At 37.9% G+C, this 27,947-nt stretch overlaps 2 protein-coding genes and 1 pseudogene across 4 annotated transcripts in view; 2 read left to right on the top strand and 1 right to left on the bottom strand.

The window, feature by feature from the left end:
• Positions 1-27,947, top strand: part of ANK2 (ankyrin 2) — a 763,693-nt gene that overhangs the window by 239,318 nt on the left and 496,428 nt on the right. The gene's annotated exons all lie outside the window — the stretch shown is intronic.
• On the bottom strand, positions 114-637 carry LOC140513924 (coiled-coil-helix-coiled-coil-helix domain-containing protein 2 pseudogene; annotated as a pseudogene).
• Positions 394-27,097, top strand: LOC140514386 (uncharacterized). The gene is made up of 2 exons (XM_072624670.1): positions 394-10,386; positions 22,132-27,097. Exon 2 carries the CDS (start codon positions 25,573-25,575, stop codon positions 26,659-26,661), a length of 1,089 nt encoding a protein of 362 aa, XP_072480771.1. The 5' UTR covers positions 394-10,386; positions 22,132-25,572; the 3' UTR covers positions 26,662-27,097.

Genomic DNA, 27,947 nt, shown 5'->3' with positions numbered 1-27,947 from the left:
TAGATTATTGAGGATTAACAGAAAGGAAGGATATCTTTTAACTTTGACTTCTAATTTTATTTCCTTTTTTTGATGGTCTCAGCTTTCTTTATCATTTCACTGCTAACTATGGATTATGTTAAATTAGATTAGTCTTCAGAGTTGCTTTTTCCATTTCTTCCTTTTTGAGGTCCTAATTAGGCTAATCCATTAGCAAGTCTGTACTGCTTCAGCACCTTGCTAAATGCCTCACACAACTTGAGTTTGCCCTGGTTCTGGGCACACTCTAAGAACTGCTTCATCTCACAATGGCAGGGACTGAATTGCTGCTGCTGCTGGTGGTGGTATGCTGACTGGGCTCCCTGAGGCTCCTGGTAGGTGTTATCAGGCCTTGCAGGCTCAACACTACTCCCACCACCGAAGCCCCTAGTAATGGCATGACCAATGATGTGGCCCACAGCTGAGCCCACTGCGACTCCTGCTGTGGTGGCAGCTATTTGGGCCATCGAACTTGGCTGCCTGGGTACAGCAGTAGGATGCAAGGTGGTGGTACTGCTGCTGGAGGATGAGCTGCTGGTGCTGGTGGAGTTCTCACTGGGGGTGCCTGACTGGATGGGGTAGGGGGGTACCTGGAAACTTTGTCTCCTGCTTCCCACATGGCATAGTACACTCCTCGGGGATAGAGGTCCTGGGGAGAAGTGTCTAATTTTATTTCAATTAACAAAAATATTCTCTTTCCCTTTCACTATTTCTATCCCAATTATAAAAAGGTTTAAAAATCCTTCGAATAAACATGCAGCCAAACAGAACTAAATCCTACATTGACCTAAAGTGTCCTTTAACTTTGCTATTTTATTACCAACATTAGGTATTATGTAATTTGAACAGAATTTTGTTGCCTTCCCGTGTTGGTATTGGTATTTTCATTGTGCCTATGATTCTACTTTCTTCATTTTGAATATTAGATATAGATTTCATATAAGATCATAGATTTAGAACAAGGAACGAAGAGGTCATTTACTCCAACCCCTCATTTAATGAATGTAGAAACTGTGACTCTAGTTTGAATATTTAATTAAATTAATTAAACTTTTAATCCAGATATATGACTACGAGGTCTATAGCCCAAAGAAGTTAAAGAAAAAGGAAAAGGGCTCATATATATCAAACTATTTTCAGCAGCTCTTTTTGTGGTGGCAAAGGATCAGAATTCAAGACATTTGGCCAGGATTATAGAGCTAGTCAGCGTCAGAGGCACTCTTACTCATGTATTCTTAAAAGAACCAGAAAGGAAGTCATCTTGATCTTCTAGAAAGCATTTATGGAAAAATATGGACCCAAATAACATGAGATAAGAGGTTGCAAATAACAAAGATGGAGTTTATGCCCACATTAATAAAGTAAAGAATCTATCAAAGTACGAATGTAAGGATAAAATATTGGTAACATGAGACCTCACCAGAGTGGCCATTAAATCTTGGTTAAGATGACTGTCAATTGCTGGAATTCCAGACAATGCATGACACACTTGCCAACAGTTGCTTGTTAAGATCAGGGAATTTGACCACTGGTGAGTTATAATTTATATTTTGTGTGTTTATTTGGAAAATAAAGTAATGACTACAACTTTAAAAAAATAGATGACTCCCAATTCTGGAGGAAGGGAGGATGAGGGTTAAACTATTGGTACAATGAGATGCAAGTGAAATAATTGTTGCAATATTACCTGTATCCAGAAATTAAAGAATTAATATGGCAACTGTGACTTTTCTTTCCTAAGAACTTGAAAACACAAAAAAGGCTGTTTGAAAAACACCCGCTTCCTGATGGTTTTACTTAATTAAGGGACAAGTAAAGAAGTAAAGAACTTTTAAAAACCAGAAACATTAGTAAATGAGTGTTCATCCCATTTCAAAAGAAAGGGAGTGTTTGCACACTAATATCTTCCTAACATTGTAATTATGCACTCCACCAAAGGCCTATTTTAATGCCTTATTTTTATATGGAGGTGGTTTTGGGTTCTCCAAGGCGAGGCCCATGTAGGGCAAGCTATGGAAAATTCAACCCACCAGGAAAAGCTGAAAATACAGGCAGAGTTCAAGGTGAATTGTATGGTCTTGTCCAAAGACCAACCCGGCTCATTTTAGTGAGGCTCACTGGCAATTTGCCGGAGATCAATTTTTCAATCTTGGCAACTCTCAAAGATTAAATTGAATTAAGTTTGAGAGGGGATATAATCTGAGTTGGGCAAGGGTACGCCCAAACTGAGAGAAATCACAGATCCGTGAAGTATAAAGTCATGCAGTATTGATTGAATACCAATTATTGTGCTGTGTACAATAAATGACTGTCTAGTTGTTGGATGTGTTGACAACTAAGCTAAATGTTCTCCCTCATGATACAGGGGATTAGAGAGAAAGCAGTAACCTTGACTCCAGTTCGAGAGGCCTGAGTTCTATTTCCACCTACTCTGTTTTAAAACATTGGAAACTGTTATTGCACTAAAGGAAAAATGGTTTAAGCCATATTAATTCACATCAATTCTCTGTCCATTCCCTCTCATAGTACACATACATGTAAACATATAAATAAACATATGCACACACACACACACGCACGCACACACACACACACACAGCTTCCCTAAGCTATTTTTTATGGACAATGAGGTTAGACAGAGGCACAGAATGATGCAGTGATATGGCTTCTTATCTCCTCTCCTTGACAAACCTCTGATCTTTGGATTTCTTGTTCCAATTTGCTAAAGGATTTATAATAGAATATTTCATTTGAAATAAATATTCTTTATCACCTCTGTGGATTTCCTTGCATCTTTCTCTATAACTAGAACATGCTCCATAAGAATTTAGCCTGTTGAAAACTATCCATCCTTCCAGGATCAATAAACAGATCACTGCCACTACTGGCCTGAAGCTTACATAGAAGCAATGTCTTTGTCTCTCCTTTGAACTCCAAAAGCAATTTGTTTTTAGAAGATCAGGAAAATTTCCTTTCTGGTCCTTTTAAGAATGTGTGGGTAAGAGTCTAGCACCCTGAGAGGCTCCCTTCTGCTTATTCTTGAGACATAATCTTGATGTCTTTTACCTCAATTCAGTTCAATAAACATGGGTACGGCATGTTAGTGCTTAAGACACTATTTTAGGGCAGGGAATCCAAAGGCAAAAGCAGAGTCTTTGTCCTTACAGAACTTACACAAGTAAATAATTAGTCATTTTAAGAGGGGGAGAGTGGCAATTACCAAACAGAATAAAGATGGGAGAAATTAAGAATAACCTGTGAACACACAGCTGAGCTGTGCTTTGAAGAAAGAACCCATGAAACCAAGACTTTATGCATTGACTAAACAAGTTACGATAGACTTTGTATTAAATAATTAAAATGAAATGTATCTATCAAGTAACACACACAAACACTTTGTCATGGAATTTCCTTGTGTTTTTATTTTTGTTAGGTTTTGGTTTCCCATGTCTAATGAGCTAAATGAATCTGCTAAGTCACTTTGGTCTTATGTGAATTAGCAGATCAAAAGTGGAAACTTATGAAATACTCTTGGAACATGGGCTTTTCTGGCTTTTCTGAGATTTGTCATATTTTACACTGGCTCTTCTCTCCCACTAGAATTATCTAGTTCACTGAAGGGTTTGGGGAATCTGTTCCCCTGCTATTGACTTGAGACTTAAATTATGTTCCTTTCATTTTTAGGTGCCCAAGTAACTATCACTTCAGTTCTATTTAACCACTTCAGATTAAATTTTATAAACAACTGTTTACTTAAAAAAATTAGCAGGAATAATCATATAAACCTTTTTCCCCATCTCCTTGGGGTTATAATCCTCCTAACGCCATCTCAGTCTTTGAAAAGGAGAGACACAGTAGGCATACAATTTAACTGTTTCCAGTTAGTGTTAGTACCACCATATTCAAATCCAATGCCCCGCTGGGCTAGCAATCTGAACCCTCAGTCCTCAGAACTCCCCTGCTGAACTGGGGACATCTGAGATCCCCATGGCTTAAGCTTCTTGGTTGGAAACTCCCCTCCCTGCACCTTGAATTGAAAAGTGCAAATGAAAAAGGCTGTTTTGGGGGGCCAAACGGCTAAAGGGGAGAGGGATTGGCCCTCAGACCTTTCACCCTTTCTGCATAGTGTACCTGTACATTGTTTGTAACCAATGTGTGTCACCACTGGTTTCCATAGTAGGAAAAAAGGCAGAATATGCGAAGTCAGGTATAGTTTTAAAGATGCAGACAGTTCTGGCTGTTCAACCAATGGAAAAAAGCTGCTTCCAAACAAGTGTATATAGGTCAATGCAAAATGCCCATGTCTACCCCATTTCTCGTATCTTCCAGAAGCTGGTACCTATTGCCTTCCATGTGGGCAAATTCATTTTAGACAGTCTGGGAATACCAAACTATCATCACACTATCAAAAGAGTTGCATCTTTACAGGATTTTTGGAAAATGACTTTTCCAAAGCTGTATATTTTAGAACAGTTACAAAGACTAAAATAAACACCTATCCCAGAATGTCCTTTGTTGTGCATCTCTTTTCAGTTCTTTTGAATTAATTCTCATGAAAGTAGCAACCATTTTCATTTGATTATATGTCCAACTACCATTTCTTAGCAATTGCTAATATACAAAACGCTGCAGCTGAGTAGCCTTCAGGTAAGACTTCTTGAGGGACAATGTTAACAAAAAGCAAAATTATGGCAGGAATATCCAAGCCTTGAAAGGCATTAAACCTTTCCATCTTTGACCTGTGTAGGAGATGAGAGAATTTATTATTTTTTTTGTGAGAAGGTTACATATGTTTAGCATGCACTAATTATGGAGCTATTATATTAGCATTTATCATATGGGATTTTTTTCTGAACAACATTAATTTCCTATTAAGGAAATTAACCTTTTAGTATTCTCCTGAGGCCCATCTAATTGACTTGGTTCTTGCCTCTTCAGTCTAACAGAAGGTTAAAGGCTTGACAATGATGTCAGGCATTTATTTGGATCTTAGATTTAGCTTTTCACAAAGTGACAAAAAACATGGAGAATTGAGGCAGAAACGTGTGAAATGTTATGTTTTAGGAAGTATTCTTTAAAAAACTGAAAAATTTAGTCACATTTGAAATGTTTGCATATATATATTAAGAAACATCTTAATGATGTTAGTTTTCTGCTTTCTTCTGGGTGTTTATAATTATTTACATAGGCAGAAGTTTGGACACATGCATTTCTTAATTTCAGAAATACCTAAAACTAAGAGATTATATTCTGTAAACACAGTCATTTATTTAATGTAAAAAAACAATATCAGACCTTGTGGACTAGTTTTAAGCACAGCATTATTTTTGACAGTTGTTTGTCAGCATTGTGCATGTTCTTTTTCATAGAATTAAATTTTTCTTTTTCATAAAATTAAACTCATTGGAGCTAGTGATGGATTCATGTTTTGGATTACTCTGACATTTTCATCTTTTCATTAGTTATTTGATGGTACAGGCAAATGTCAGGACAGAAAAGGGTCATCATCCCTCCAGAGTAGAACAGTAAGAAAACATTTTTAATAAAAAATCTATTCGACTAAGGCAGAGGGTTTGATTTTTAACTTCTTGACTTATGTCATTTGCTGCTAAGGGAAACTTCAGCCCCAAAGTGCTTAAGTGGAGGCAATTTTGATCCCTGAACACATGTCTCAAATGGCACCCACCCAGCCTGAGACTTATAAACAAATGCAGCAAAATGGCTAAGAGCTGTAAAAATGTGAAGTAGGTATTGCCTTTGGGCTTTGTCCAACAGAAAATAGCCATGGCTTTATACGCCAGTAGCTCTTGGCTTTTATGAATTATTGATTTCTTAAAAGACTGAGGTTTATTTGACCATTAGCCATCCTTTTGTATCTGTTCCTGTCTGTTCTTCTCTCTTTAGGGACTAGCAGCACAGACCTCCCCATGGAACACCAGTGGTCCGTGGACAGATAATTAAAATCATATAGGAACTAGTTCAATAAATTTCTTCGGGCAAGAACAGCAACATATGTAGTTCAAAGAGGACAGGACTAAAGAAATATTAAATCTCTTTTCCCATTAGTTATACCCATTTTCACCCTGCTTTTCTGGAAACCATAAAGAAGAGAGAATTAAAAGATAAATAATATTTTCCCAAAGGAACAAAGTGATGATTGGGGGCTATTTTCCTCATGAAGGACACAGTATTAAATACATCATAGACATGGTAAAAAAAAATAGAGAGCATAGCTTAGTGATACAGAGATGACTTTGAAGTCAAGAGGATTGGTGTAAGTCCTGTTGTTATCATACACGATCAGTGTGATTGATAAATGAAGGTTGATTAACTGGCTGACTCAGCACAGCTCTTAGATTCCCTACTTTTTCTTCAAGCCTCAACTGAAATAGCACCTCCTCCTTGAAGTTTTTCCTGATCTCCCCAGGTGCTAGAGCTTTTCCATTCCAAATTTTCTGTTCTTTATTTTTATGTTCTTACATGTAAATATGTTGACTTATTTCCTATATAAGCTTCTAGAAGGCAGGGACTTTTTCATTCCTTGTATCCTCAGCAGCTAACATAGTACCTGGCACATAATAAGTGCTAATAAATGTTGATTGATTAATGGGTTACTCTGACAGTTTCATCCTTTTATTAGCCAGTTGATGGCATAGCCACACATTAGGACAGAAAATGGTCAGCATATGTCCAGAGTAATAATAGCAAGAAAACAGTTTTAATAAATAATTTAGTGAACTGAGGCAGAGGCTTGAATTTTTAACTTATGACATGTCATTTGCTGCTAAGGGAAACCTTAGCCCAAAAGTACTGAAGCAGAGGCAATCTTGATCCCTGAACATAGGACACAAATGGCACCCACTTCTTCAATCTGTACTTTTGGATCTAGAACATGAGGTTCTGGTCTATGGTTTTAATTTTAGCTACATAATGGGTGGCAATTCCCTTGGGCCAAGAAATGGAACAATTGTTTCCCAATTATACTGAAATGTCTTCCTGTTCCACCCTCTATCTACCTCCCCCCAATAATATTGACCATCTTCATAAAACTATCAAGGACATTGAATAAGGACAGGTAGGAAACAGACTTAACCATCAATAAAATAATCCTTAAAAACAGAATTTTGAAGAAAAGATGGAAAAAAAGAGAAAGTATAGATTTCACTTTTAAAAACTGTGGCCCTTCTTCCTTTCAGTAGATATAAGTAACTACAGGTGTGAAGAGCAGGATAGGTATCAGATCTTGGTTTTACTTTACTATTTTTCTGTATTACAAGGCTGAGTAGGCATCAATAAAGCTTAAAACCCCACTACTTACACATATGGGCAAGGTCAATTTTCACTAAGACTTACTTTTACACTTACTTAGAATAATTATGGTATACTTATATTGACTATTAGTCCAAACAACCTTTACTTTGAGGATTGGAAGTGGAGAAATGTGACTAGCAAGGGTGGAACTAAGAATGCATTGCTTTACCCAATATTGATTACTGAAGGAGTAACTCCTAGGGAGGGACCATTGTGTATACTGGTGGTAGCAAAAGTCACTGTGTATTTTGGGGGTTTGGTAGAATTTCTTCAATAGCTCTCCAGTTACTAGCTAGTAGAGTGGATAGAGTGCTGGCTCTGGAGTCAGGAAGACTCATTGTCATGAATTTAAATTTGGCCTCAGACACTTACTAGCTCTGTGACCCTGAACAAGTCACTCCAGTAGTTTTGCCCCCCAAGCCCCAAATGGGCTCATAAAGATCAGACACAGCTGAAAAGTGACTAAAACAAACAGAGTGGGGCTGGGGGAACTTTTATGATGGTTAGCATGCTTTGAGAGATTCTCTTGTCTGAAATCTACTATAGGGTCATCAACAATTACTTAAACTTTAATAAGCCTGGAGCTAAATTTCAGTCCTATGTACTGGGAAGTTGGAACCATGGACAACAAAGTGCATCACGGAAACCTCAGCAGACTTTTCATATTGGTAGTGTCCTTCAATAACATTGAAAGTCATAATTTATTTAAAATAACTGGGGTCAGGAGGCAAAATAAATTAAAATCTTTTCATGCTGGGGCAGAATGTCCCAGAGACTTAACATGTTAGCCAACAGAAGAAACACACTATAATTCTGTAGAAACTGTCTAGGACTGTGTGTTAGTTGATTCCACTGAATGTGTAATTATGATGCAGAACCTACCCAGGACTCTCTGAAAGCTTAGATCAGATGGTTACAGCTGGAATCTATGCAGATCCAAATTCAAGCAAGCAGTTAAAACTGGGGTTGCCTTCTAGCACGTTATTATTGAATTTGAAAGGAAATGACAGAGAAGAGAGGTGAATTGGTTGTCGCATCAGACACAGAACACATTTCTACTTTCCTCTTGTAACTTTTCTTCCTGTAAAATGCAGTCATTATGTGTTCAGCTCCTTAGCCAATAATACTTTTAAAACAGCCACATTAGCCCTAAACATCTGGATATGTATAGTATATTGAAGTATTACCACATTAAAGATGGAATTATATAACTCAGGGATTGGATTATATAATCCATTTTCTCCCTCTCTTCCCCTCTCTTTCTTTCTTTCGATCTATCTATGTAAAAAGAAAAATGGTTTGTTATCATGGTTCTTTGTGTTTTTTACTTTTAAAAAATTTCACATTTTATTTTTAAGTCATCCTCATTTTTGAATATAATCATCTCTACTTTCTTACTTGGTGGTCCATCCTTTGTAGCAACAAATAAAATAATAAGAAGGGAAAATGGGGGGGGCAATTCAGCAATATTAACTAAAATATTACCTAAATCTGACAGTATATGTGGTTATTTCAGTCATGTCTGACTCTTTCTACCCTATCTGGTGCCTTCTTGGCAAAGATATTGGAGCGGTTTGCATTTCCTTCTCAGCTCATTTTACAGATGAGGAAACTGAGGCAAGCAGGGTTAAATGACTTGCCCAGGGTCACACAGCTAGGTAGTGTATGAGGTTGGATTTTTGAACTCAGAAAAGGGAATCTTCCTGACTCCAGGTCTGGTGCTCTATCCACTGTACCACCCAGCTGCCCTGTACATGTGATGGTCTATGCCCATAGTTTCCCACCTCTACAAAGAAGGGAGGAAGGTGCATTTTCTCCACTCTTTTTTAGGTCAAGTTTTCTGCTTGTTATCATATGATCATAGAACTCAAACTAGAAGGGCTCTCAGAGGCCATCTAATTCAGCCCCCTCATTTTATAGATGAGAAAATTGATGTCCATTGGGGATCGATGATAAGCTACATGTCAATAAACCCAAAGTCACTAACGTAGGAACTTTGAGAGGCAAGCTTCGAACCCAGGACCTCTAATTCCAAAGTTAGTGCTTTTTGTTGTACCACACTCCTTCCATGTAGTTCTGTCATTTCACTTTTTTCTTCTCCATTTACATTATTATACTCATTGTTTAAATTGTTTTCCTGGCTCTTTTAACTTTGTTCTACCTCAGTTCATCATAAGACTTCCCATGGTTCTTTGGATTCTTCATATGCACCATTTCTTGGAGTGCACCAATATTCTATTTGTCTAGCCATTTATCAAAGGTTCTACTTTGTTTTGAGCTTTTTGCTGCCACAGAAAGGGCTGCTAAGAATAACTTAGTGCATGGGAAACTTTCACTCTTTAACCTCATTTGTGTATATGCCTACCACTGAAATCTCTGAGTCAAGATGTATGGATATTTTCATCACTTTTTTAAAAAGCACAATTTCATATTGCTTTTGACAAGTTTCAGAGGAACCTTGGTCCTTTGGGGAACTGTTCTTTTAAAGTGGTAAATTTGTTGACAGGTTCTATTGATTTGTTTCAAGTACAATTGCCCGCAATAATTTCAGTAGACATAACATTTTCAGGTGCCTTCCCCAAGCAGAGAGGTTGACAAGGATTTTTTGATGCTTAAGTTATTTCCAATCAGGTAGAGAAAGAGGAGAAAACAGAATAAAAGTGGGGGATGGAAATTATGAATAATACATGAAAAATGCTTTTATTAACTCTCACCTTTGTGCCAGACACATTGGAGATATAGACAAGAGTGACACAGTCATTGGCCTCAAGGAGTTTATGTTCCAGAGACAATGTATACAGAGAGCCGATGACTCACAATCCAATGGAGTAGTCATGGCAGTAACATGTACTGTGTCACAACAGGACTCTATGAGGAGCTATGAGATCATGGACTTACCAAGAAACTCTAAAAATCGACAAAGATCATTGTCTCACAAATAAGAAAAGCAGGACCTAGAGATCTGACCTTCACTTGCCCAAGGTGGTACTAGTAGCAAATGGTAGAGATGGAACTCAAAAAATTCCAAGTCCAGAGCTCTTCCTGTTGTCCCAGGGGGTAAGCATGTAGCTTAGTTAAACAAGTATTCTAAGAGATAAAACAAAACAAAAGCAATCGTATCCTGGCATATTGTAAATGCTTAATAAATGCTTCTTGTTCAATGACTTGACATGTGAAATTCAGGAGCATTCTTTTAGTATCGAGAAGTCTAGTTTTTTTGGTTTTTTTTTTTTGTTTTTTTTTTTTTAATACTGAGAGTATGAAAGGGACTAAGTGTGAAAAAGGTTGGTTGTTGAGGACCTTGAATGCTATGATCTAGAATTATTTTTTATTTCCTAGGCAATGAAGAACAATACATTCATTTTAGTAAAAGTCCAAGATAGTAATCCATTTGGAGAAGATTATCATGAAATCTCATATATACTAGTGCCCTTAATAAATGAGGAAGGAGTTGATAATTCAGTTGACTAAGGTACAGTTATAGTAACTCCATTTTTAATGATCAACTCATTACCATTTGATTCCTGCACTTCTATTTCAAAGAGATGTGTTTTGCTTGAGTAAGTGGAGAAAGAAAAGAGAAAAGAACTGAAGAGAAAAACAGGAAAAGCCAGATTTTAGGGGATAAGTGGATGACAAGTGGTCACTGAAGAAGGACATAGAAAAGGTGATTAGAGCAGTAGGAGAACTAGGAGGGTATGGTGTTATGGAAGCTCAGGGAAGAGATTAATTTCAGGAAAAAAAAAAGAGGTTTCAGGGAGCTCAAGAACAATAAAGACTGAGTAAAAGTCTTGGTTTTGGTAACTTTTGAAAGAATAGGAGAGTGGTAGCAATCAAGGTCAAGCCAATGGGAGAGAGGAGAGTGTAGACCCGGAGGGCTCTTTGTTCTGGAGTTCAAACTTAAAGAGAACTCAGATTTATCAGGTAAATAATTGTTAGCATTCAGCTATATTTTACTCATCTATGCTAATTAATAAAATACTATAGACCCTTCTCTATAAAATGATTAAAAGGGATTCTAGCTCTCTTCCCTAGAAGAAATTACATTGAAACACAGATTTATTCCATCAAGGCTTTAAAAGAACTGTTGCTTCTTTCCATCACCATCAAGGATCCCATCACACTGTTTTCTTTCATTCAAATACTTATGGAGCACTTACCAAGTCTAAGTCTTATTAGACATGACTTTCTCATGAGTCTTTTCTAAAATTTAAGGGATTTCTACAATTATGTTCCTATAATCACATTCTTTTTGGTTCCAGGTTCCAGACTGCATGCAGGGAATAAGTGAAAAGGAAATATGTCCCTTCACCTTTTTAACACTGGATCACCAGTACAACCTGATGTTCTGTCTTTCATTTGTAATAAAGGCTTTTCTATGGAGAGAGAAATATTTTTTGATAGCATAAAAATAGGGACCAAACCTATGATCTCATTGATATAGGGAACTCCATGATAAGGAAACTTCCTCTGCCAATGCTGAAACTTATAGTCTTAGACAGTTATTTGGAGGATATAAAGGTTTAGAGACTTGCCAGTATCACCCAGCCATTATGTGTCAGAGACAGGACATGAACTTAGGTCTTCCTAGTTATGAAGCCATCTCCCATGCTGCTGCTTTCAATACCATAGTGTCTTCAGGTTTTTGCCTAAAATTAATATACTTTCAGCAGCTCTGGTTGTGTGGTTGCCATCTAATGTAACTGAGTATCTGTGGCAGACAAGAGCAAACTAGATTGGAGGAGGAGGAGGAAGAGGAAGAGGAAAAGGAAGAGGAGGACGGTGTCATCATTTCATTGTATTTGCCCAGGCAAGACTGGGATTCTCTGCCAACTGCAATGACCAAACAGATGACGAATGGAAATGATGATGATTTTCTCTGACTTGCTTCCTATGAGTCACCACTATGCTGTTAATTTTTTTTTATTAATACTCCAGTCACTTTCAACCAACAAGGAGTATTTACTCTACATCTATCGACTTTGACCACTGAATATTAAACTGTTCAGATGAAATATTTAAACCTTTTTTGGTCAAGTTCCTCTAAGCTGAGTTAGTTCTAAATTTGATGTTTTGGTTCTAGGATTGGCCTTTAAGAACAGGACAAAGATTCATTCCATGAAACTAAAAGAATTAAGTAGCTTGGTTCCATTTTCTTCTTTAATTCCAAATGCATTTCTTTGCTCAGTCTAAAGGTATATGACAATATGTTGATTTTTTAAAAAAAATTCCATTATTTTAATTTTTCATGTTTCTAATGATTCTGGAAACATTTCTAACATTAAAACTTGTGTGTGGTAAGCCAAGAACATTCTTTTCTGGGAAATCAATTGACTTCATGCATCTATTATCCTCACAACTGAAAATGGTCAGAATATTTATAGAATCTAGTACAACTGGAGCTGAGGGAAGTTTGGCAAATAGTATACTTTGCTTTTGATCACTCTTGGAATCAGAGAAATAATAAATTTTAAAATAGTTTTTGAGTAATGATTTGAGATACTAATTATTTAGACTCTCTACTGGGTTTCAGTAGCAAAAGAGAGTGACCTTTTAGCTAAAGTGCAAAGACATAGGAGTGGTAATATTGTACTTGACTCAGTTCCATCCCTGTTTCACTGTGTGGCCTCTGAATATCTAGTTAACTTCTCTCTTTCTCATTGTGCTACGCTATAAAAGAGTGTTAATACGACATTGGTTAAATTCTTATTTCTTTTACATGAACTCAAAATGACATACTTTCTGTCAGGCCCACATGCTGTAAAATACATTCCAGCTAATGCAATTGATCTTTGAAATACTGTTTGTTATTTTAAAATGTGTAATTTTTCATCATCCTTTAGCCATTTGATAGGATTTTGATCTGGATTCTGATTGGCTCGATTATTATCACTGATGATTACTATTCCATTTTAGAATGTTAGTATTTGTACTAGATTTATAGTAGTGAATGTACTTTGGAAAATGGAAAAAAATAGTTTGACTTCTTCAAAAAATTTCTCTGTTGAAAAATGAAAAGCTTTCAAATTTGACAACTTAACAAGAAAGGCCTTCATTTTTTCCACTACAATTCTTCATTAGGCACTTTCTATATTATTTTATTGGTTTCTATTCAGTAGCCTAATGTCAATAATTTTGAATGTTGCTATAGCAATGTGTTTTATTATAACAATAATAACCACGTAAGAACACATTCTTACCTTAGAATTCCAAATAAAGAGTGTTCGTATTCCCTGGATCACTGGTTATAAAATTTTTAAGAAATATCACATTACTGATTTTTTTTGATTTTTTGGCATCTCTCATTTGTCCTCCAACTTCAATGGTACATTAAAAATAAATTTTTGTTGTTTAGGACTTTTATAGAGAGTATCAGGAGTTGGAAATCTTTGCTCTGGACCTAGAGGTTCTTATTAAAGTGTGGTCTAGAACCTGTGGGGGAAAGTCCTTGAGGTCAAACAATTTTCACCATAATATTAAAATGTTTTAATTTCTATTATGGTAAATATCAATAGGTATAACCCATATTAAAAAAAACTGTTTGGGGAGAACCTCAATAATTTTTAGAAATATAAAGAGGTCCTGAAATTAAAAAAAGCTTCAGAACTTCTAATCTGCTTCATGTGGCTTTGCCTTTTCTCACTGCTATTCTCACTGCTAGTCCATATACATGTTGTTGTCCAGTCATTCAGTCATGTCCAGCTCTTTCTGACCCCACGGACCGTAGCATGCCAGGCCCATTTATCCTTCACTATCTTCCAAAGTCTGTCTAAGCTGATGTTCATTGCTTCCACAACACTTTCTACCCATCTCATCCTCTGCCATCCCCTTTTCCTTTTGCCTTCAATCTTTCCCAACATTCAGGTCTTTTCCAATGAGTCTTCTCCTCATTATGTGGCCAAAATATTTAAGATTCAACTTCAGTATTTGTCCTTCTATTAAATAGTCTGAATTAATTTCTTGAAGTATTGACTGATTTGATCTCCTTGCTGTCCAAGGGACTTTGAAAAGTCTCCTCTAGCACCACAGTTCAAAACCAATGTCAATTTTGTAGTATTCTGCTTTCCCTGTAGTCCAACTCTCACAGCCATACATTACTACTGGTACATACTGCTTTTTAGTATGCTATCAAGTTTTGCATAGTTTCCTTTCAAGGAGAAGTCATCTTTTAATTTCATGGCAGCAATTGCTGTCTGCTTGACCTTCGAGTCCAAGAATATAAAATCTGACACTGCTTCCATTTCTTCTCCCCATATTTTCCAGGAAGTGATGATATAAAGATTCGGCTGAAGAACCGGTTAATACTTTAATTTTTAAAAAAAGATTTTTCTCAGATAAAATTTGTTTTCCACTTATATGAGTCAATAGATAGAAAAATAAATTCCTTGGAAACAAGAAAGACAAGAACAAATAAATTCCAAGCAGTTCCTTGAGGACAGGACATCATGGCAAAACATCAGTTTCCTTTCAAACTATAATTAGTATGTACTCAGAAGGTGGTAAGGTGAGACCATTTAGATTACTAAATTTGAATTTTACAAGGTTTCTTCATTTTAATCAGGTCACCATGGTCCTGAGTTTGGGGCTCAGTTTTATAAGATCGGAAGCTTAGTTTTGTCATTTTATTCAGGTAATCAGGGAAAAAATGGATTTATACTAACCAAACTGACAAAAGATTAATTTATAAATTGAAATGCCAACCTATTAGGCTACAATAGAAAACATTCTTTTTGAATGGGCTACATTTATTCACTTTTCAGGGCCATGGCTTTCCCTGGGTCAAAGTATCATCTGATTACAAGAATGTGAGCAGAATGTTGTTGGATATTGTAGAATTAGTAAAGAGTATTGCAACTGTCTTTTGTTTATCGCCTAGAGATTTAGATTTCCCCCCCATTATTGAGTACTTCTTCTTATTAGTAACTAGAATCTTCCTTAGAGAATACTGGATAAATACCAGCAAGCATCGTTTGTCTGGCATTTTTCTGGGTTCCATGTAGACATCAATAATTGTATTTGTGCTTACTATTAATATGTTAAAATTCCAGAAATCATTATTTATTTTATATACATCTAGATAATTCAGATTGCAGAAATAACCTAGTCTCATCAGTAACATATTTACAAGTGATTTTTAAGAGTGAATCACTTCCAAAGGTGTTTCGTCTCATGCATTTTATATTGGTTCTTTCTAGGGTCAATTTCTTTTTTTTTTCTAGTGTCAGTTACATAAGACCACATATTGAGCTAGGAGAGGCCTTAGAAATATCAGCTAGTACAACCTTCTCATTTTACAAATGAGGAAGTAGAGGGCTAGAAAAATTAAGTGACTTGTTCCAGGTCCCATAGGTAATAAGGGGCAGAGTAAGAATTTGAACTAAGGCCATGACTGTAGACCCAGTATTCCTCCCGCTACATTTCAGAGGGTGATAATTTCTAAGCCTGTACTTAAATTCCAGGGGTACATTCCTTTTGCATGGTACATTACCATATATACTTACATAATTATCATTTTTTGTGTTAGAAGCTTTAAAATCACTTTAAACTGCAGCTTATGTTAGAAGATGAGCTCAATAAAGGAGGGGGAAAAGTCATAAAATTTCAGAATCCAGTCTCTTAATCACATATTAACAAATGTTCCAGTTTGATGGAATTATATTTAATCCTCCTCAGAAAAATAACCTAGTCCTTCCCCTTTAAGAGTTTACAATTAATCTCTTTGGGTGTTGCACTGATTGCCATTCAGGAGCATTAGGGCATGCATGGAAGGATCTATGTTGCTTTTTGTAGCATTTCCAATAGGCCCATGAATTTTTCTTGCTTATGGAAATATATCCTCTAAAATGGAGATTCTAAGAGCCTTAAAACCCCAATGAATCAAAAGAATTTAATATGAAACTGTTAAGTGTTAGTCAATATTTCAGGCACTTGGGTACAAAGGCAAAAGTCCTGAGATCTCTGCCCTCAAAAAGCTTCCCTTCTAACAGGGGAAGGCCATATACATGTACAAAACACACTGCACATACAAGATAATATGAAGCAGTGATTCTAGCAGCTGGGGGAACCAAGAAAGACCTCATATAGAAGATGGCTTTAAAAATGAATTTTGAAGGAAACAAGGACATCAGAGAGACTGAGGTAAAGGTGCTAGGAGATAGCAGCCAGCTAATGCAAAGACATGGAGATAGGTGTGTAAGAAACAACAAGAAATCCAATTTGACTTTACTATAGTGTGCATGAAGTGGGCATAATACGTAATAACACTGGACAGTTAGTATAGGAGTATATTTTGAAGACCTTGAATGTCAAGTAGAGGAATTTGTTTGATCCTAGAAGTAAAGAAAGTGACATGGTCAGACCTATGTGTTAGGAAAATCACTTTGTCAGTAATGTGGAAGGTGGATTAGAATGGGAAGAGACATAAGGCAGGGAGGTCAGTTCAGAGGCTATTGCAATAGTTAAGTGTTGAGGGCTTAAACTGGATTGGAGGCTGTGAGAGTGGGTGATCCTGTGGAGGCAGAATTGACAAGATTTGATAATTTACTGAATAAATGGGAAAACTGAGAATGAAAAGGCAAGGATAACAGTAAGGCTTCGAATTTGGGTGATTAAAAGGTATTGGTGCCCTTAACAATGTTAGGACAATTTAAAAAATGGGAGAATATGGGCAGAAAAAAATAGGTTCTACATTGGACATGTGGACATCTTGAGTTTGCAATGTCTGTAGAATTCTTAGTTTGATATGTCTTATAACCATTTTGTGATCCAAGCTTGAAGCTCAAGAGAGAGGAAATAGGTGTATGTGTGTGTGTATGTATATATGTGTATATAAACATGTATATGTGTGTATATATGTGTATGTGTGTATACAGACACATCTGAGAATAATCCGCATAGAGATGATAGTATATCAATTAATAAAGTGTGAAACAAAAAGAAAAGAGGGACCAAGCCTCGGGTACACCTACTTTGGGAGGCAGGTTATGGATTAGGATCCACCAAAGGAGACTGAGAAGGGGTGAGATAGATAGTATGAGAACCAAGAAAGGGCGCTGTCACTAAAACACAGAGAAGAGGTTGTATTCAGGAAAAGGTCATCGTCTGCAATGTCACATGGTACAGAAAGGTCAAAAAGGGTAAAGATTGAGAAAAGGTCTTAACATTTGACTGTCAAGTTATTATATGGTTAAAAATCGCCTGTCCCTTCCAGTGCCTTCTATTCCTTATCTGTGGAAAAAAATGTTGAAATGATATGCTTATCCTCAATTTATTATCAACATTAAAAATTGGTGCCAAGTTTCAAAATGTTAAATAGTTTATATTTTATTTGAAAAACCTGTTTAATCTAGTTTTTCTTTCCATGGTGTTAGATGTATTTTAGCTTTGTTTATTTAGGAGCTTCATTTTTAGTTCTTTAATTCCATTCAGGCAGCCTTGACTACAGAGTCCCTGCCGTGGGTGGTGGGAACAGAGAGACAGAAGCTTGTTTATTTTAATTTCTGATCATTTTCTTTCTCAGTATTTATTGTGTAGATAAAGAAGCTTGCATCATTAGTTAGAAAATATTGTGTAACCCAATATCTTTCCATAGGAAAACAGCCCGGATACCCATTAAATCTACTCTGCTGACTTTTAATAGGACATTTATGCGATGGCTTAAAGTTTAGATTAATTCTGTTTAAAGAAACATTTATGAAGCATCTTAAATGTAGAAGAGACCATGTTAGGTACTTGGATATACCAAGATATATATGACATGTGGCTATAGGGCATAGCCTGTGTAATAAACCTAAAGGAAACAGAGAGTTAAGATGGCAAAGTGCTTTGAAGCAGTTGAAGGAGAGCTCACTTTCAGGCTGTCCAGATCAGGGAAGCCTTCATGAAGAGAATGGCATTGGAATTGGCCCTTGGAAGGAAAGGACGGATCTCAGTAGGTGAAAATTGATCAAGGAAGAAGTGAAGTTCCATCCCACTCCTGAAATGATGACCTCTCTCATTGACCACTACCCTTCACTGCTTCTAACGAGATAGTCCAACTTAAAGAACTGAAAAGTGCAAGAAGAATCACCTGCATCTGAATCCCAGAATTAGAAGCCAATTCACAGAATCCAGTACTGAGCTCAATGGAGGATCCCCTCTCCAGCACCTCTTACAAGTCACCACACAACCTCTCCTTGATGATGTTTATTGAAGAAAAATCCATTTCTTCCCAAGACAAGACCCTCTACTGTTGGACACTTCCAAGAGGAAGGGACTGTTTCCTTTTCACAAGCCTCAGTGTGTCTCTTTTCAATGTCTTAACTTTCCTTCTTAGTTCTTCCTTTTAATACCAAGCAGATCAACTCCAGTACCCCTTTACTTGATAGAACTTCAGATATCCTCAGACAGTTATTGCGTTCCTCCTCCAAGTCTTTATGGATGTCCTATAGGCATTTCAAATGCAGCCTGTCAAAACAAAGCTCATTATCATTCTTCTGTGCCCATCTTTCTTCTGTATCATGTCGTGTGGAAATATATACAATTATTAAATGCATACTTTTCAGCTTTTTCAGATGACTGATATAATTTATTCAGTTTATTTTTCTCTGAACCACTAATTGTTTCCTAACCTGTATTAGTATGTTAGTATCCCATTTCTTGGGCAGAATCTCATGTCATTAGTTTTTAAAGAGTTAATGCCATTGATCAGTAATACTTAGAAATATTAATTTCAGTCACAAAATGTTTAAAATTAATTCTTTCATATCACATTTTGGAAACAAGGTAAATTCCTACATCTCCTATGGTTGAAGGAATCAGATTGCTTCTCCAAATTCCCAGAATCCAACTACTTGCCCTTCCATTTGTGTCTCCTGCAGTAAAGCATATAAAACCAGGCACTTTAACTTGGAAAACTTTTTTTAACTGAAGCTCAAGAATTTTGGAGGAGCAAACTAAATTCTGTTTATTGAGATGAAGGGGTAGAGTCACATTAATCAATTAATTTGACATAGGCTTAAAGCATTAAATAGTCTCTGGTAGGCTCTCTATTTTTACTTCCTTTCTTAGTGCCATCTGCTTTCTCACTCTGACACATCATTAAACTTGCTTCCACTAGGTCCAAGCCCATGCCTTTGCCCTTGTCTCTAAGGTGCCTCTCTGTTTTCAATTTGTAATTCTATGACACTTCGGTGGTCCTAGGATGAAATATCAAATGTGGAAGTTAAAATAATAAGATTGAAGAGAAATTAAAAACCCTTAGGAATTTATTCAATGTGCCAAGGGACTGTCCTAGGCAGTGGGGCTACAAAGACAGAAAACAATTCCTGCCCTCAAGGAGCTTATATTCTATTGGGAGGAACAACATGTACATGTACAAGCATATAAAAACAAAATATAAGGTAATGTTTTGAGATGATGGCAAGCAAGTTGAGGGGGAAACCAGGGAAGGCTTCTTATGGGAGTTGACTTTTAAGCTGAACTTTGAAGGACATGTTGGGTTTGCAGTGCCTTTGGTGTATATCCTTAACATTCAGTAAGCAGTTGGTGATGTGGGCTTGGAGCTCACGTGAGAAGCTAAGGCAGCTGCATGTGTAGATCTGGTTGTCATCTTCAGAGAGATGAAGATTAAACTGATAAAATCATCAAGAGAAGGGATATAGAGAGAAAAAAGCAGTGGGCCCAGGGAAGAACCTTAGAATGCACTCACAATTGTAGCAAAGGACATGGAAAATAATCCAGCCATGGAGACTAAGAAGAAATGTTTGTACAGGCAGGAGGAAAACTGAGAGAAAGAAGTGATATTACCCAGGGAAGAAACAACCCAGGAGCAAAGGGTCAAAGCCTGCATCTGGAGAAGGAGGAGGAGAAAAAGGCCCTTGGATTTGGCAATTAAACATTATTAGTGACTTTGGAGAGAACAGTTTCAGTAGAGTGATGAAGCTGAGAGCCAAATTGAAAAGGATTGAGAAGTAAGGGAACATGTTTCTCATTCCATTGTCTAGGATGGTGAGGAAAATATGAAGCGAGGAAAATATGAAGCCAGGAGCCAAGACCATTCCCTAGAGGGATAACACATTATTGGCTTCATTCAGTGAGCCTGACTCTTGCTTGTTCTCCACTAAAGAACTATATGAAAGTCAGCAACTTTATTTTATGTGTCAGTGAATTGTCATTAGAGATCAATCACTATCCATCAGAGTGGATGAATGCACTGAAAGAAGAAACATTCTTCAATCTATTTTCAAGCTCTTGAACCACCTACTCTTTTAGCTATTATTTTAAAAATGCAAATCAATATTAGGTGCAAAGAATAAAGAAATGCCCACAGTTGTGCCTGTCACTGGAGTCTCTGAAATATAAAAAAGAATGTCTAGTTTTAGTTAGCTTTTGATTTGTGTTGGCGATGATATACAATTCAAATTATGTATTGGCAAGAAGCCAGGAGACCCATCTGCTGGAGAGCTAGCTGTCTTTCTAATTTAGTTGCAGTGGGTAGTGCTGAGGGAAAATGACACACCTTCTTGTTAATATTTTCATGAATCTCCTTGGTCTCAGGAGGATCTACCCATGTGCTACCAAATAGGGTGACTTATGGATATACAATGACAAAGATCCAAACTGTTTTCACTATCTGAATTCTAGTTTTCATCTTGAAATTGTTCCCCATGAAAGGAGATCCTGCTAACTCCCTTTTATCAGATTGACAGGTTGAATGGAATAGAATTTCATAAAAAGCTAATAAAAAACGTCTACTTTTTCTCTGTTCCTAAATAAAGGCCTTATCTTATACGCAGGATTAGATCGTGTATATATATATATATATGTGTATATATATATATGTATATGCATATGCACACATATATACACATATATGTATTTATGTATATATATATATACACACACAAACACATTTGCACACATATATATCTAATAAAAAACACCTACTTTTCCTCTTTCTAAATTAAGGTCTGTCAGGCCTAGAGGTCTCAGGGCTACCCGAGTCTTTCCTTACCTGTCGCAGGTCTTCGGCTGGCCAAACCGGATAAACGTATGAGAGAAGAGACTTTCCAGAGTCGAACAAGGGTTAGGCTTTATTCAGGGTCTTGGTTACATGTGCAGGGGGGATTCTTCCTCAGGAGAGAGGAGTCCTCCTCCCAAGGAGGCAAAGATCTTACAGTAAGAGATTGGGAGCAGGAGAGTGGAGAGGGGAGAAGGGAGAGGGGCCTTCTGTCCTCTAAGGGCCCCTCAGTGCTAAGAGCGCCTTCAGGCTTTCCTGACCCTACTTAAGCTCTCCCGCCGCTTAGTTTGCACCTGAATACCGTGCCTGTTCTCAGCCCTTAGCTAGACAACAATAGGTGTGCTCAAACCATGGATTAATCTCGAGGGCGGGATGCTCTCCCCAGCAGGTTTCCCATGGGGAAGAAGCAGAAATGCACGAGATAGCCCGGGTCTCACACCTCAATTCCCAGCTGTTCCCTGGGGGGCCTCATGAGAACTCTAAGGTTTAGAAGTCCTCACTTTTACCTGCCCAAGACTGTCCACATGGAACTGAACTTACACCCCCAACAAAGGTCTTATCTTACATACAAGATATGTATGTATTATACTATCTATCTACACACACAAACACACAGATACACATATAGAAGTGGATTATAAAGCATCCAAAGTTTGAGTACGGGTACAAAAAAAGAAAAAGGGAGAAAGAAAAAGAAAAAGAAAAAAAATTGAATTTCTTTTGATTTTTCCCAAAGTTAAGCTTGTACCTTTCCATGTGTCCATTCAATCTTGTACCAACCCAGCTTTTCTTCCTTTCACTAGGAGAAGGAGACAAGACAAGGAGAGTTTGGGTATGGAAAGGGCAGCTGGGAGTTATTTGTGTCCCTTGAAAAGGACAGAAGCAAAATGAAAGCTACAGACACAAGACTGGGAAGACCAAAGACTTTAGAAGCTCAGAGGGACCCTAGTCATTTACAGATGAGAAAATTGAAACTGAGAAGTTCAAGGTGACATCCAGTTATTACAGAGTCTAGACTACAGCATGCTTCCTAAATTACATTCTAGTGTTTTCATATACTATGCTGTTTCTTCTCCTTGCTTTCTCCTTTTAGGCACAGAAAAAATTCTTTTTGTAAAAAATCTGTTGACTTTCTAAGTTAAGGACTTAGCTCTGATACTGTCTTTTGAAAGTTTCAAAATTTGCCTCTGTAAAATGAAGGTAGACATGCTTTCTAGTCATCTACATTATAACATAGTTTAAACATTCTGCAGAAAATCAAATGTTACTTTAATACTTAGGTGGATTCATGATCTCATTGTTATGGATAATTATTTTACTCTCCAAGTGAGAAATCTGGGTGATTCTTGATCCTTTTTCCTCAATCATTCATATAGGGACTACTTAGTACTTTGGAGACCTGCTTTTGGGTAATTTAGTGTTTTGTGGTTATCTGCTATCCTGCACTCTCATCATATGCCCACCACACCTCCTTTTCTTCAGTTCAGTTCAACAAATGTATTTTGAGAGGGCTAGTGTATAGAGTGCTGGACCTGAAGTCCCAGGGTCCAATCCTAGCTCAGACACTTACTAGCTTTGTGACTCTAGCAAGTAATTTAACCTTGCTGTGCCTCTATTTCTGCATCTGTGAAAGGAGGAGTTGGGACTTGATTTTTCTCTAAGACCCCTTCTAATTCTAAATCTGTGATCCTGTGTGCCTGTTATGTATCATACACTGTGATTAGTGCTGAAATACAAAGCCAGAAGCAGTTTGTGCCTTAAAGGTACTTATGTTCTACTGAGGCAAAACAATATGTATGCAGAAAGCACATATAAGATATGTAGTGAGCAAATACAATTTATTTGGGGTGAAAAGGAGAGAGCATAATAGACTACTCAACCTGGTCCTAGCCTACCTTTCTAGCTTCATTGGACATTACTTCCATCATGCACTCTATGTTTCATCCAAAATGGTCATTTTTCCATTCCTCACAAATGACACTTCATCTTCTGTTTCCATGCCTTTGTCCTGGATGCCTCCCAGGCGTTGAATGCATTCTTCTTGTCTCTACTTTGTGATCCTTCTCTTTCTTTAAGATACATTTCAGATATCAACTTCTGCATGAGTCTTCCCCTCTCCTTTTACCCTCTTGTCAACCTACCTTGTCGATCAGTCAGTCAGTCAACTACCACTTATTAAGTGCCTAGTGTGTGTCAAGTACCTGTACCCAATGCTGGAGGCACTACGCTACTTTGTATATATTTGTTCATTTTATACATATACATATATTTTTATATGTACTTGTTGTCTCCTTATTAGACTGTTAAGATCTTTGAAAATAGGGATTGCTTTATTCCTTGTATTGAAATCCTTAGCACCAAGGACTTGGCCTGGAACATAGTAGGTCCTTAATAAATACTTGTTACCCTTCAAAATGATTCTTATTCCACTTGGACACATAAGGCCACACCTCTTATAGATAGCTGTGAAGCTGTTTAGCTGCAAATTCTTAATGGCTTTTGGTTTCATTTTTAATGAGAATCTTAAGAAGGATAAAGTTCAGTTCCTTCAGTAGTATATTGGTTCAATTTCACAAACATTCACTACCTATTATATTTCTGGCACCATGTTCTGTGCTAAGGATAAAAAGACAAAAAAAACCCACCAGAATCGCAAAACCTGATCTCACGGAACTTATGTTCTAAGATAACTTCATTGGTACCTAGACAAACATATCATATTGAGTGCAAAAAAGCTAAATAAATACTTTCACAAGGCCAAAGAATTTTGTGATTTTTAAAATATGTTCTGACCCTTTTCCTCCCACTCCTGTATTATCACTTTGAAATTATAAATTGGGTTATTAGGATTGAGGATCATTTAGTACTTTTATCTCTTTGGTTAAATAATTTGTCTACTCCTTAAAGACAAATTTTCTCATTGTAAACGTTTCCATACTTCACTAAGCTGCTGGTTGGACAGCATGAACAACATGTCATCGAGTCCATATTCAAAGATGTTTCAGCTTGACAAAAACTGACTGATAGCCTTTGAACTTTTGAGTCAATTCCATGATATACAGAAGTATAAGTAACACTAAGAACAAAAATCATTTTACTCAAATTATTATTTCTTTTAGACAATATTTTAGAATGTAGTGGTGAATGCCAGAAATCCCTGCTAACTAGAGAAGTCGAGGCTGATGGATTGATTGAACATGGATATTCTGAGCTACAGTTGGGTGAAAGCTCTATTGGGAGTAGCATGGGATAGCAGGCTAACGAGGGGTAAGTCAGTCCAGGTTGGAAACTGAACAGGTCAAAGCTTCTGTGTGAGAAGTTGTGGAATCAAGTCCTTATAGGTGGCCACTGTAGTTTCAATGTGGGTTAGATAATGAGACCTAGTCTCTAAAAACAGCAGCAGGGCAGAGCCAAGATGGCGGAGTAGAAAGATGCACATACACATAGCTCTGATCCCACAACCCATAGAACGGCTACAGGGAAGTAACTCACGGCGAATTCTGCACCCAGAGGCCACGGAATACTGGAGCGAGGGAGATTTCTGTTCTGGAGAGACCTGCAAACCTCTCGTGGGGGTTCCTTCGTGCTGCGTACTGGGCGCCGGGACTGGGAGCTGAGTGCAGCCCTGCCACGGCCGCGGCACCGAGAGGAAAAGATCCGAGCGGGCTTCAGGGACAGGATCTCCAGCAACCACTTGGGTCCCTCCACCCACAGAGGGACCTGCAAACCTCTCGCAAAAGGTCCGTCGTGCTGCAGACGCAGAGTCCAGCCCAGACCTGCTGTGGCCATGGCCGCGGCACCGAGAGATACAGATCTGAGCAGGCTTCAGGGACGGGATCTCCAGCGGCCGCACAAGTACCTCCACCCACAGGTGACGGGGGTCGGTGAGAGAGTCTCTTTGGCGGGTCGAGAGGGGAGTGGGGTGCCCCCATGGCTCGGGCCCCCCCCGGGAGATAGAAGCTGAGAGGCGGCTGCAGACCGGGGCTCCCCAAGGGGGCGGGAGCCTGGATCCATTGTGGAAGGTCTGTGCATAAACCCCCTGAGGGAACTGAGCATAAGAGGCGGCCCTGCCCCAACCTGACCACCTGAACTTAATCTCACACTGAATAGCAGCCCTGCCCCTGCCAAAAGCCCTAAGGCTGGAAGCAGCATTTGAATCTCAGACCCCAAACTTTGGCTGGGAGGATCAGGAGGTGAGGTGGGTGTGAGGAGAATATTCAGAGGTCAAGTCACTGGCTGGGAAAATGCCCAGAAAAGGGAAAAGAAATAAGACTATAGAAGGCTACTTTCTTGGAGAACAGGCATTTCCTCCATTCCTTTCTGATGAGGAAGAACAATGCTTACCATCAGGCAAAGACACAGAAATCAAGGCTTCTGTGTCCCAGCCCACCCAATGGGCTCAGGCCATGGAAGAGCTCAAAAAGAATTTTGAAAATCAAGTTAGAGAGGTGGAGGAAAAACTGGGAAGAGAAATGAGAGAGATGAAAGAAAAGCATGAAAAGCAGATCAGCTCCCTGCTAAAGGAGACCCAAAAAAATGTTGAAGAAATTAACACCTTGAAAACTAGCCTAACTCAATTGGCAAAAGAGGTTCAAGAAGCCAATGAGGAGAAGAATGCTTTGAAAAGCAGAATTAGCCAAATGGAAAAGGAGATTCAAAAGCTCACTGAAGAAAATAGTTCTTTCAAAATTAGAATGGCACAGATGGAGGCTAAGGACTTTTTTCAAAACCAAGAAATCACAGAACAAAGACAGAAGAATGGAAAAATGGAAGATAATGTGAAATATCTCATTGGAAAAACAACAGACCTGGAAAATAGATCCAGGAGAGACAATTTAAAAATTATGGGACTACCTGAAAGCCATGATCAAAAGAAGAGCCTAGACATCATCTTTCATGAAATTATCAAGGAAAACTGCCCTGAGATTCTAGAACCAGAGGGCAAAATAAATATTCAAGGAATCCACAGAACACCGCATGAAAGAGATCCAAAAAGAGAAACTCCTAGGAACATTGTGGCCAAATTCCAGAGTTCCCAGGTCAAGGAGAAAATATTGCAAGCAGCTAGAAAGAAACAATTCAAGTATTGTGGAAATACAATCAGGATAACACAAGATCTAGCAGCCTCTACATTAAGGGATCGAAGGGCATCGAATAGGATATTCCAGAAGTCAAAGGAACTAGGACTAAAACCAAGAATCACCTACCCAGCAAAACTGAGTATAATACTTCAGGGGAAAAATTGGTCTTTCAATGAAATAGAGGATTTTCAAGCATTCTTGATGAAAAGACCAGAGCTGAAAAGAAAATTTGACTTTCAAACACAAGAATGAAGAGAACCATGAAAAGGTGAACAGCAAAGAGAAGTCATAAGGGACTTACTAAAGCTGAACTGTTTACATTCTTACATGGAAAGACAATATTTGTAACTCTTGAAACATTTCAGTATCTGGGTATTGGGTGGGAGTACACACACACACATGCACACATGCACACATACATAGAGACAGAGTGCACAGAGTGAATTGAAGAGGATGGGATCATATCTTAAAAAAAAAAATGAAATCAAGCAGTGAGAGAGAAATATATTGGGAGGAGAAAGGGAGAAATTGAATGGAGCAAATTATCTCTCATAAAAGAGGCAAGCAAAAGACTCATTAGTGGAGGGATAATGAGGGGAGGTGAGAGAAAAACATGAAGTCTACTCTCATCACATTCCACTAAAGGAAAGAATAAAATGCACACTCATTTTGGTAGGAAAACCTATCTCACAATACAGGAAAGTGGGGGATAAGGGGACAAGCAGGGTGGGGAGGATGATAGAAGGGAGGGCATGGGGAGGAGAATGCAATTCGAGGTCGACACTCATGGGGAGGGATAGGATCAAAAGAGAATAGAAGTAATGGGGGACAGGATAGGATGGAGGGAAATATAGTCAGTCCTATACAACGCAACTATTATGGAAGTCATTTGCAAAACTACACAGATTTGGCCTATATTGAATTGCTTGCCTTCCAAAGGGAAGGGGTGGAGAGGGAGGGAGGTAAAGAAGTTGGAACTCAAAGTGTTAGGATCAACTGTCGATTAATGTTCTTGCCACTAGGAAATAAGAAATACAGGTAAAGTGGTATAGAAAGCTATCTGGCCCTACAGGACAAAAGAGAAGACGGAGACAAGGGCAGAGAGGGATGATAGAAGAGAGAGCAGATTGGTCATAGGGGTAATTAGAATGCTTGGTGTTTGGGGGGGAGGGGATAAAAGGGGAGAAAATTTGTAATCCAAAATTTTGTGAAAATGAATGTTAAAAGTTAAATAAATAAATTTAATTAAAAAAAAAAACAGCAGCAGCAGCAGCAGCACCAACCAAACAAACCCCTAATAGTTGAATGTTTTAAATTGCCATGTTCTCTGTTGCAAATTGACTTTTCTACAGGATTAAACCAAAGATTATCTGTCTGTCTGTCTGTCTATCTATCTGTCTGTCTGTCTGTCTGTCTGTCTGTCTGTCTGTCTGTCTATCTATCTATCTATCTATCTATCTATCTATCTATCTATCTATCTATCTATCTATCTATCTATCTATCTGTCTGTCTGTCTGTCTGTCTATCTATCCACCTAG

The sequence above is a fragment of the Notamacropus eugenii genome, chromosome 7 (genome assembly GCF_028372415.1).
Source record: "Notamacropus eugenii isolate mMacEug1 chromosome 7, mMacEug1.pri_v2, whole genome shotgun sequence".
Classification (NCBI taxonomy): Eukaryota; Metazoa; Chordata; class Mammalia; order Diprotodontia; family Macropodidae; genus Notamacropus; species Notamacropus eugenii.
The sequence above is the reverse complement of the archived record's forward strand: the minus strand, read 5'-3'. Positions and strand labels throughout refer to the sequence as shown.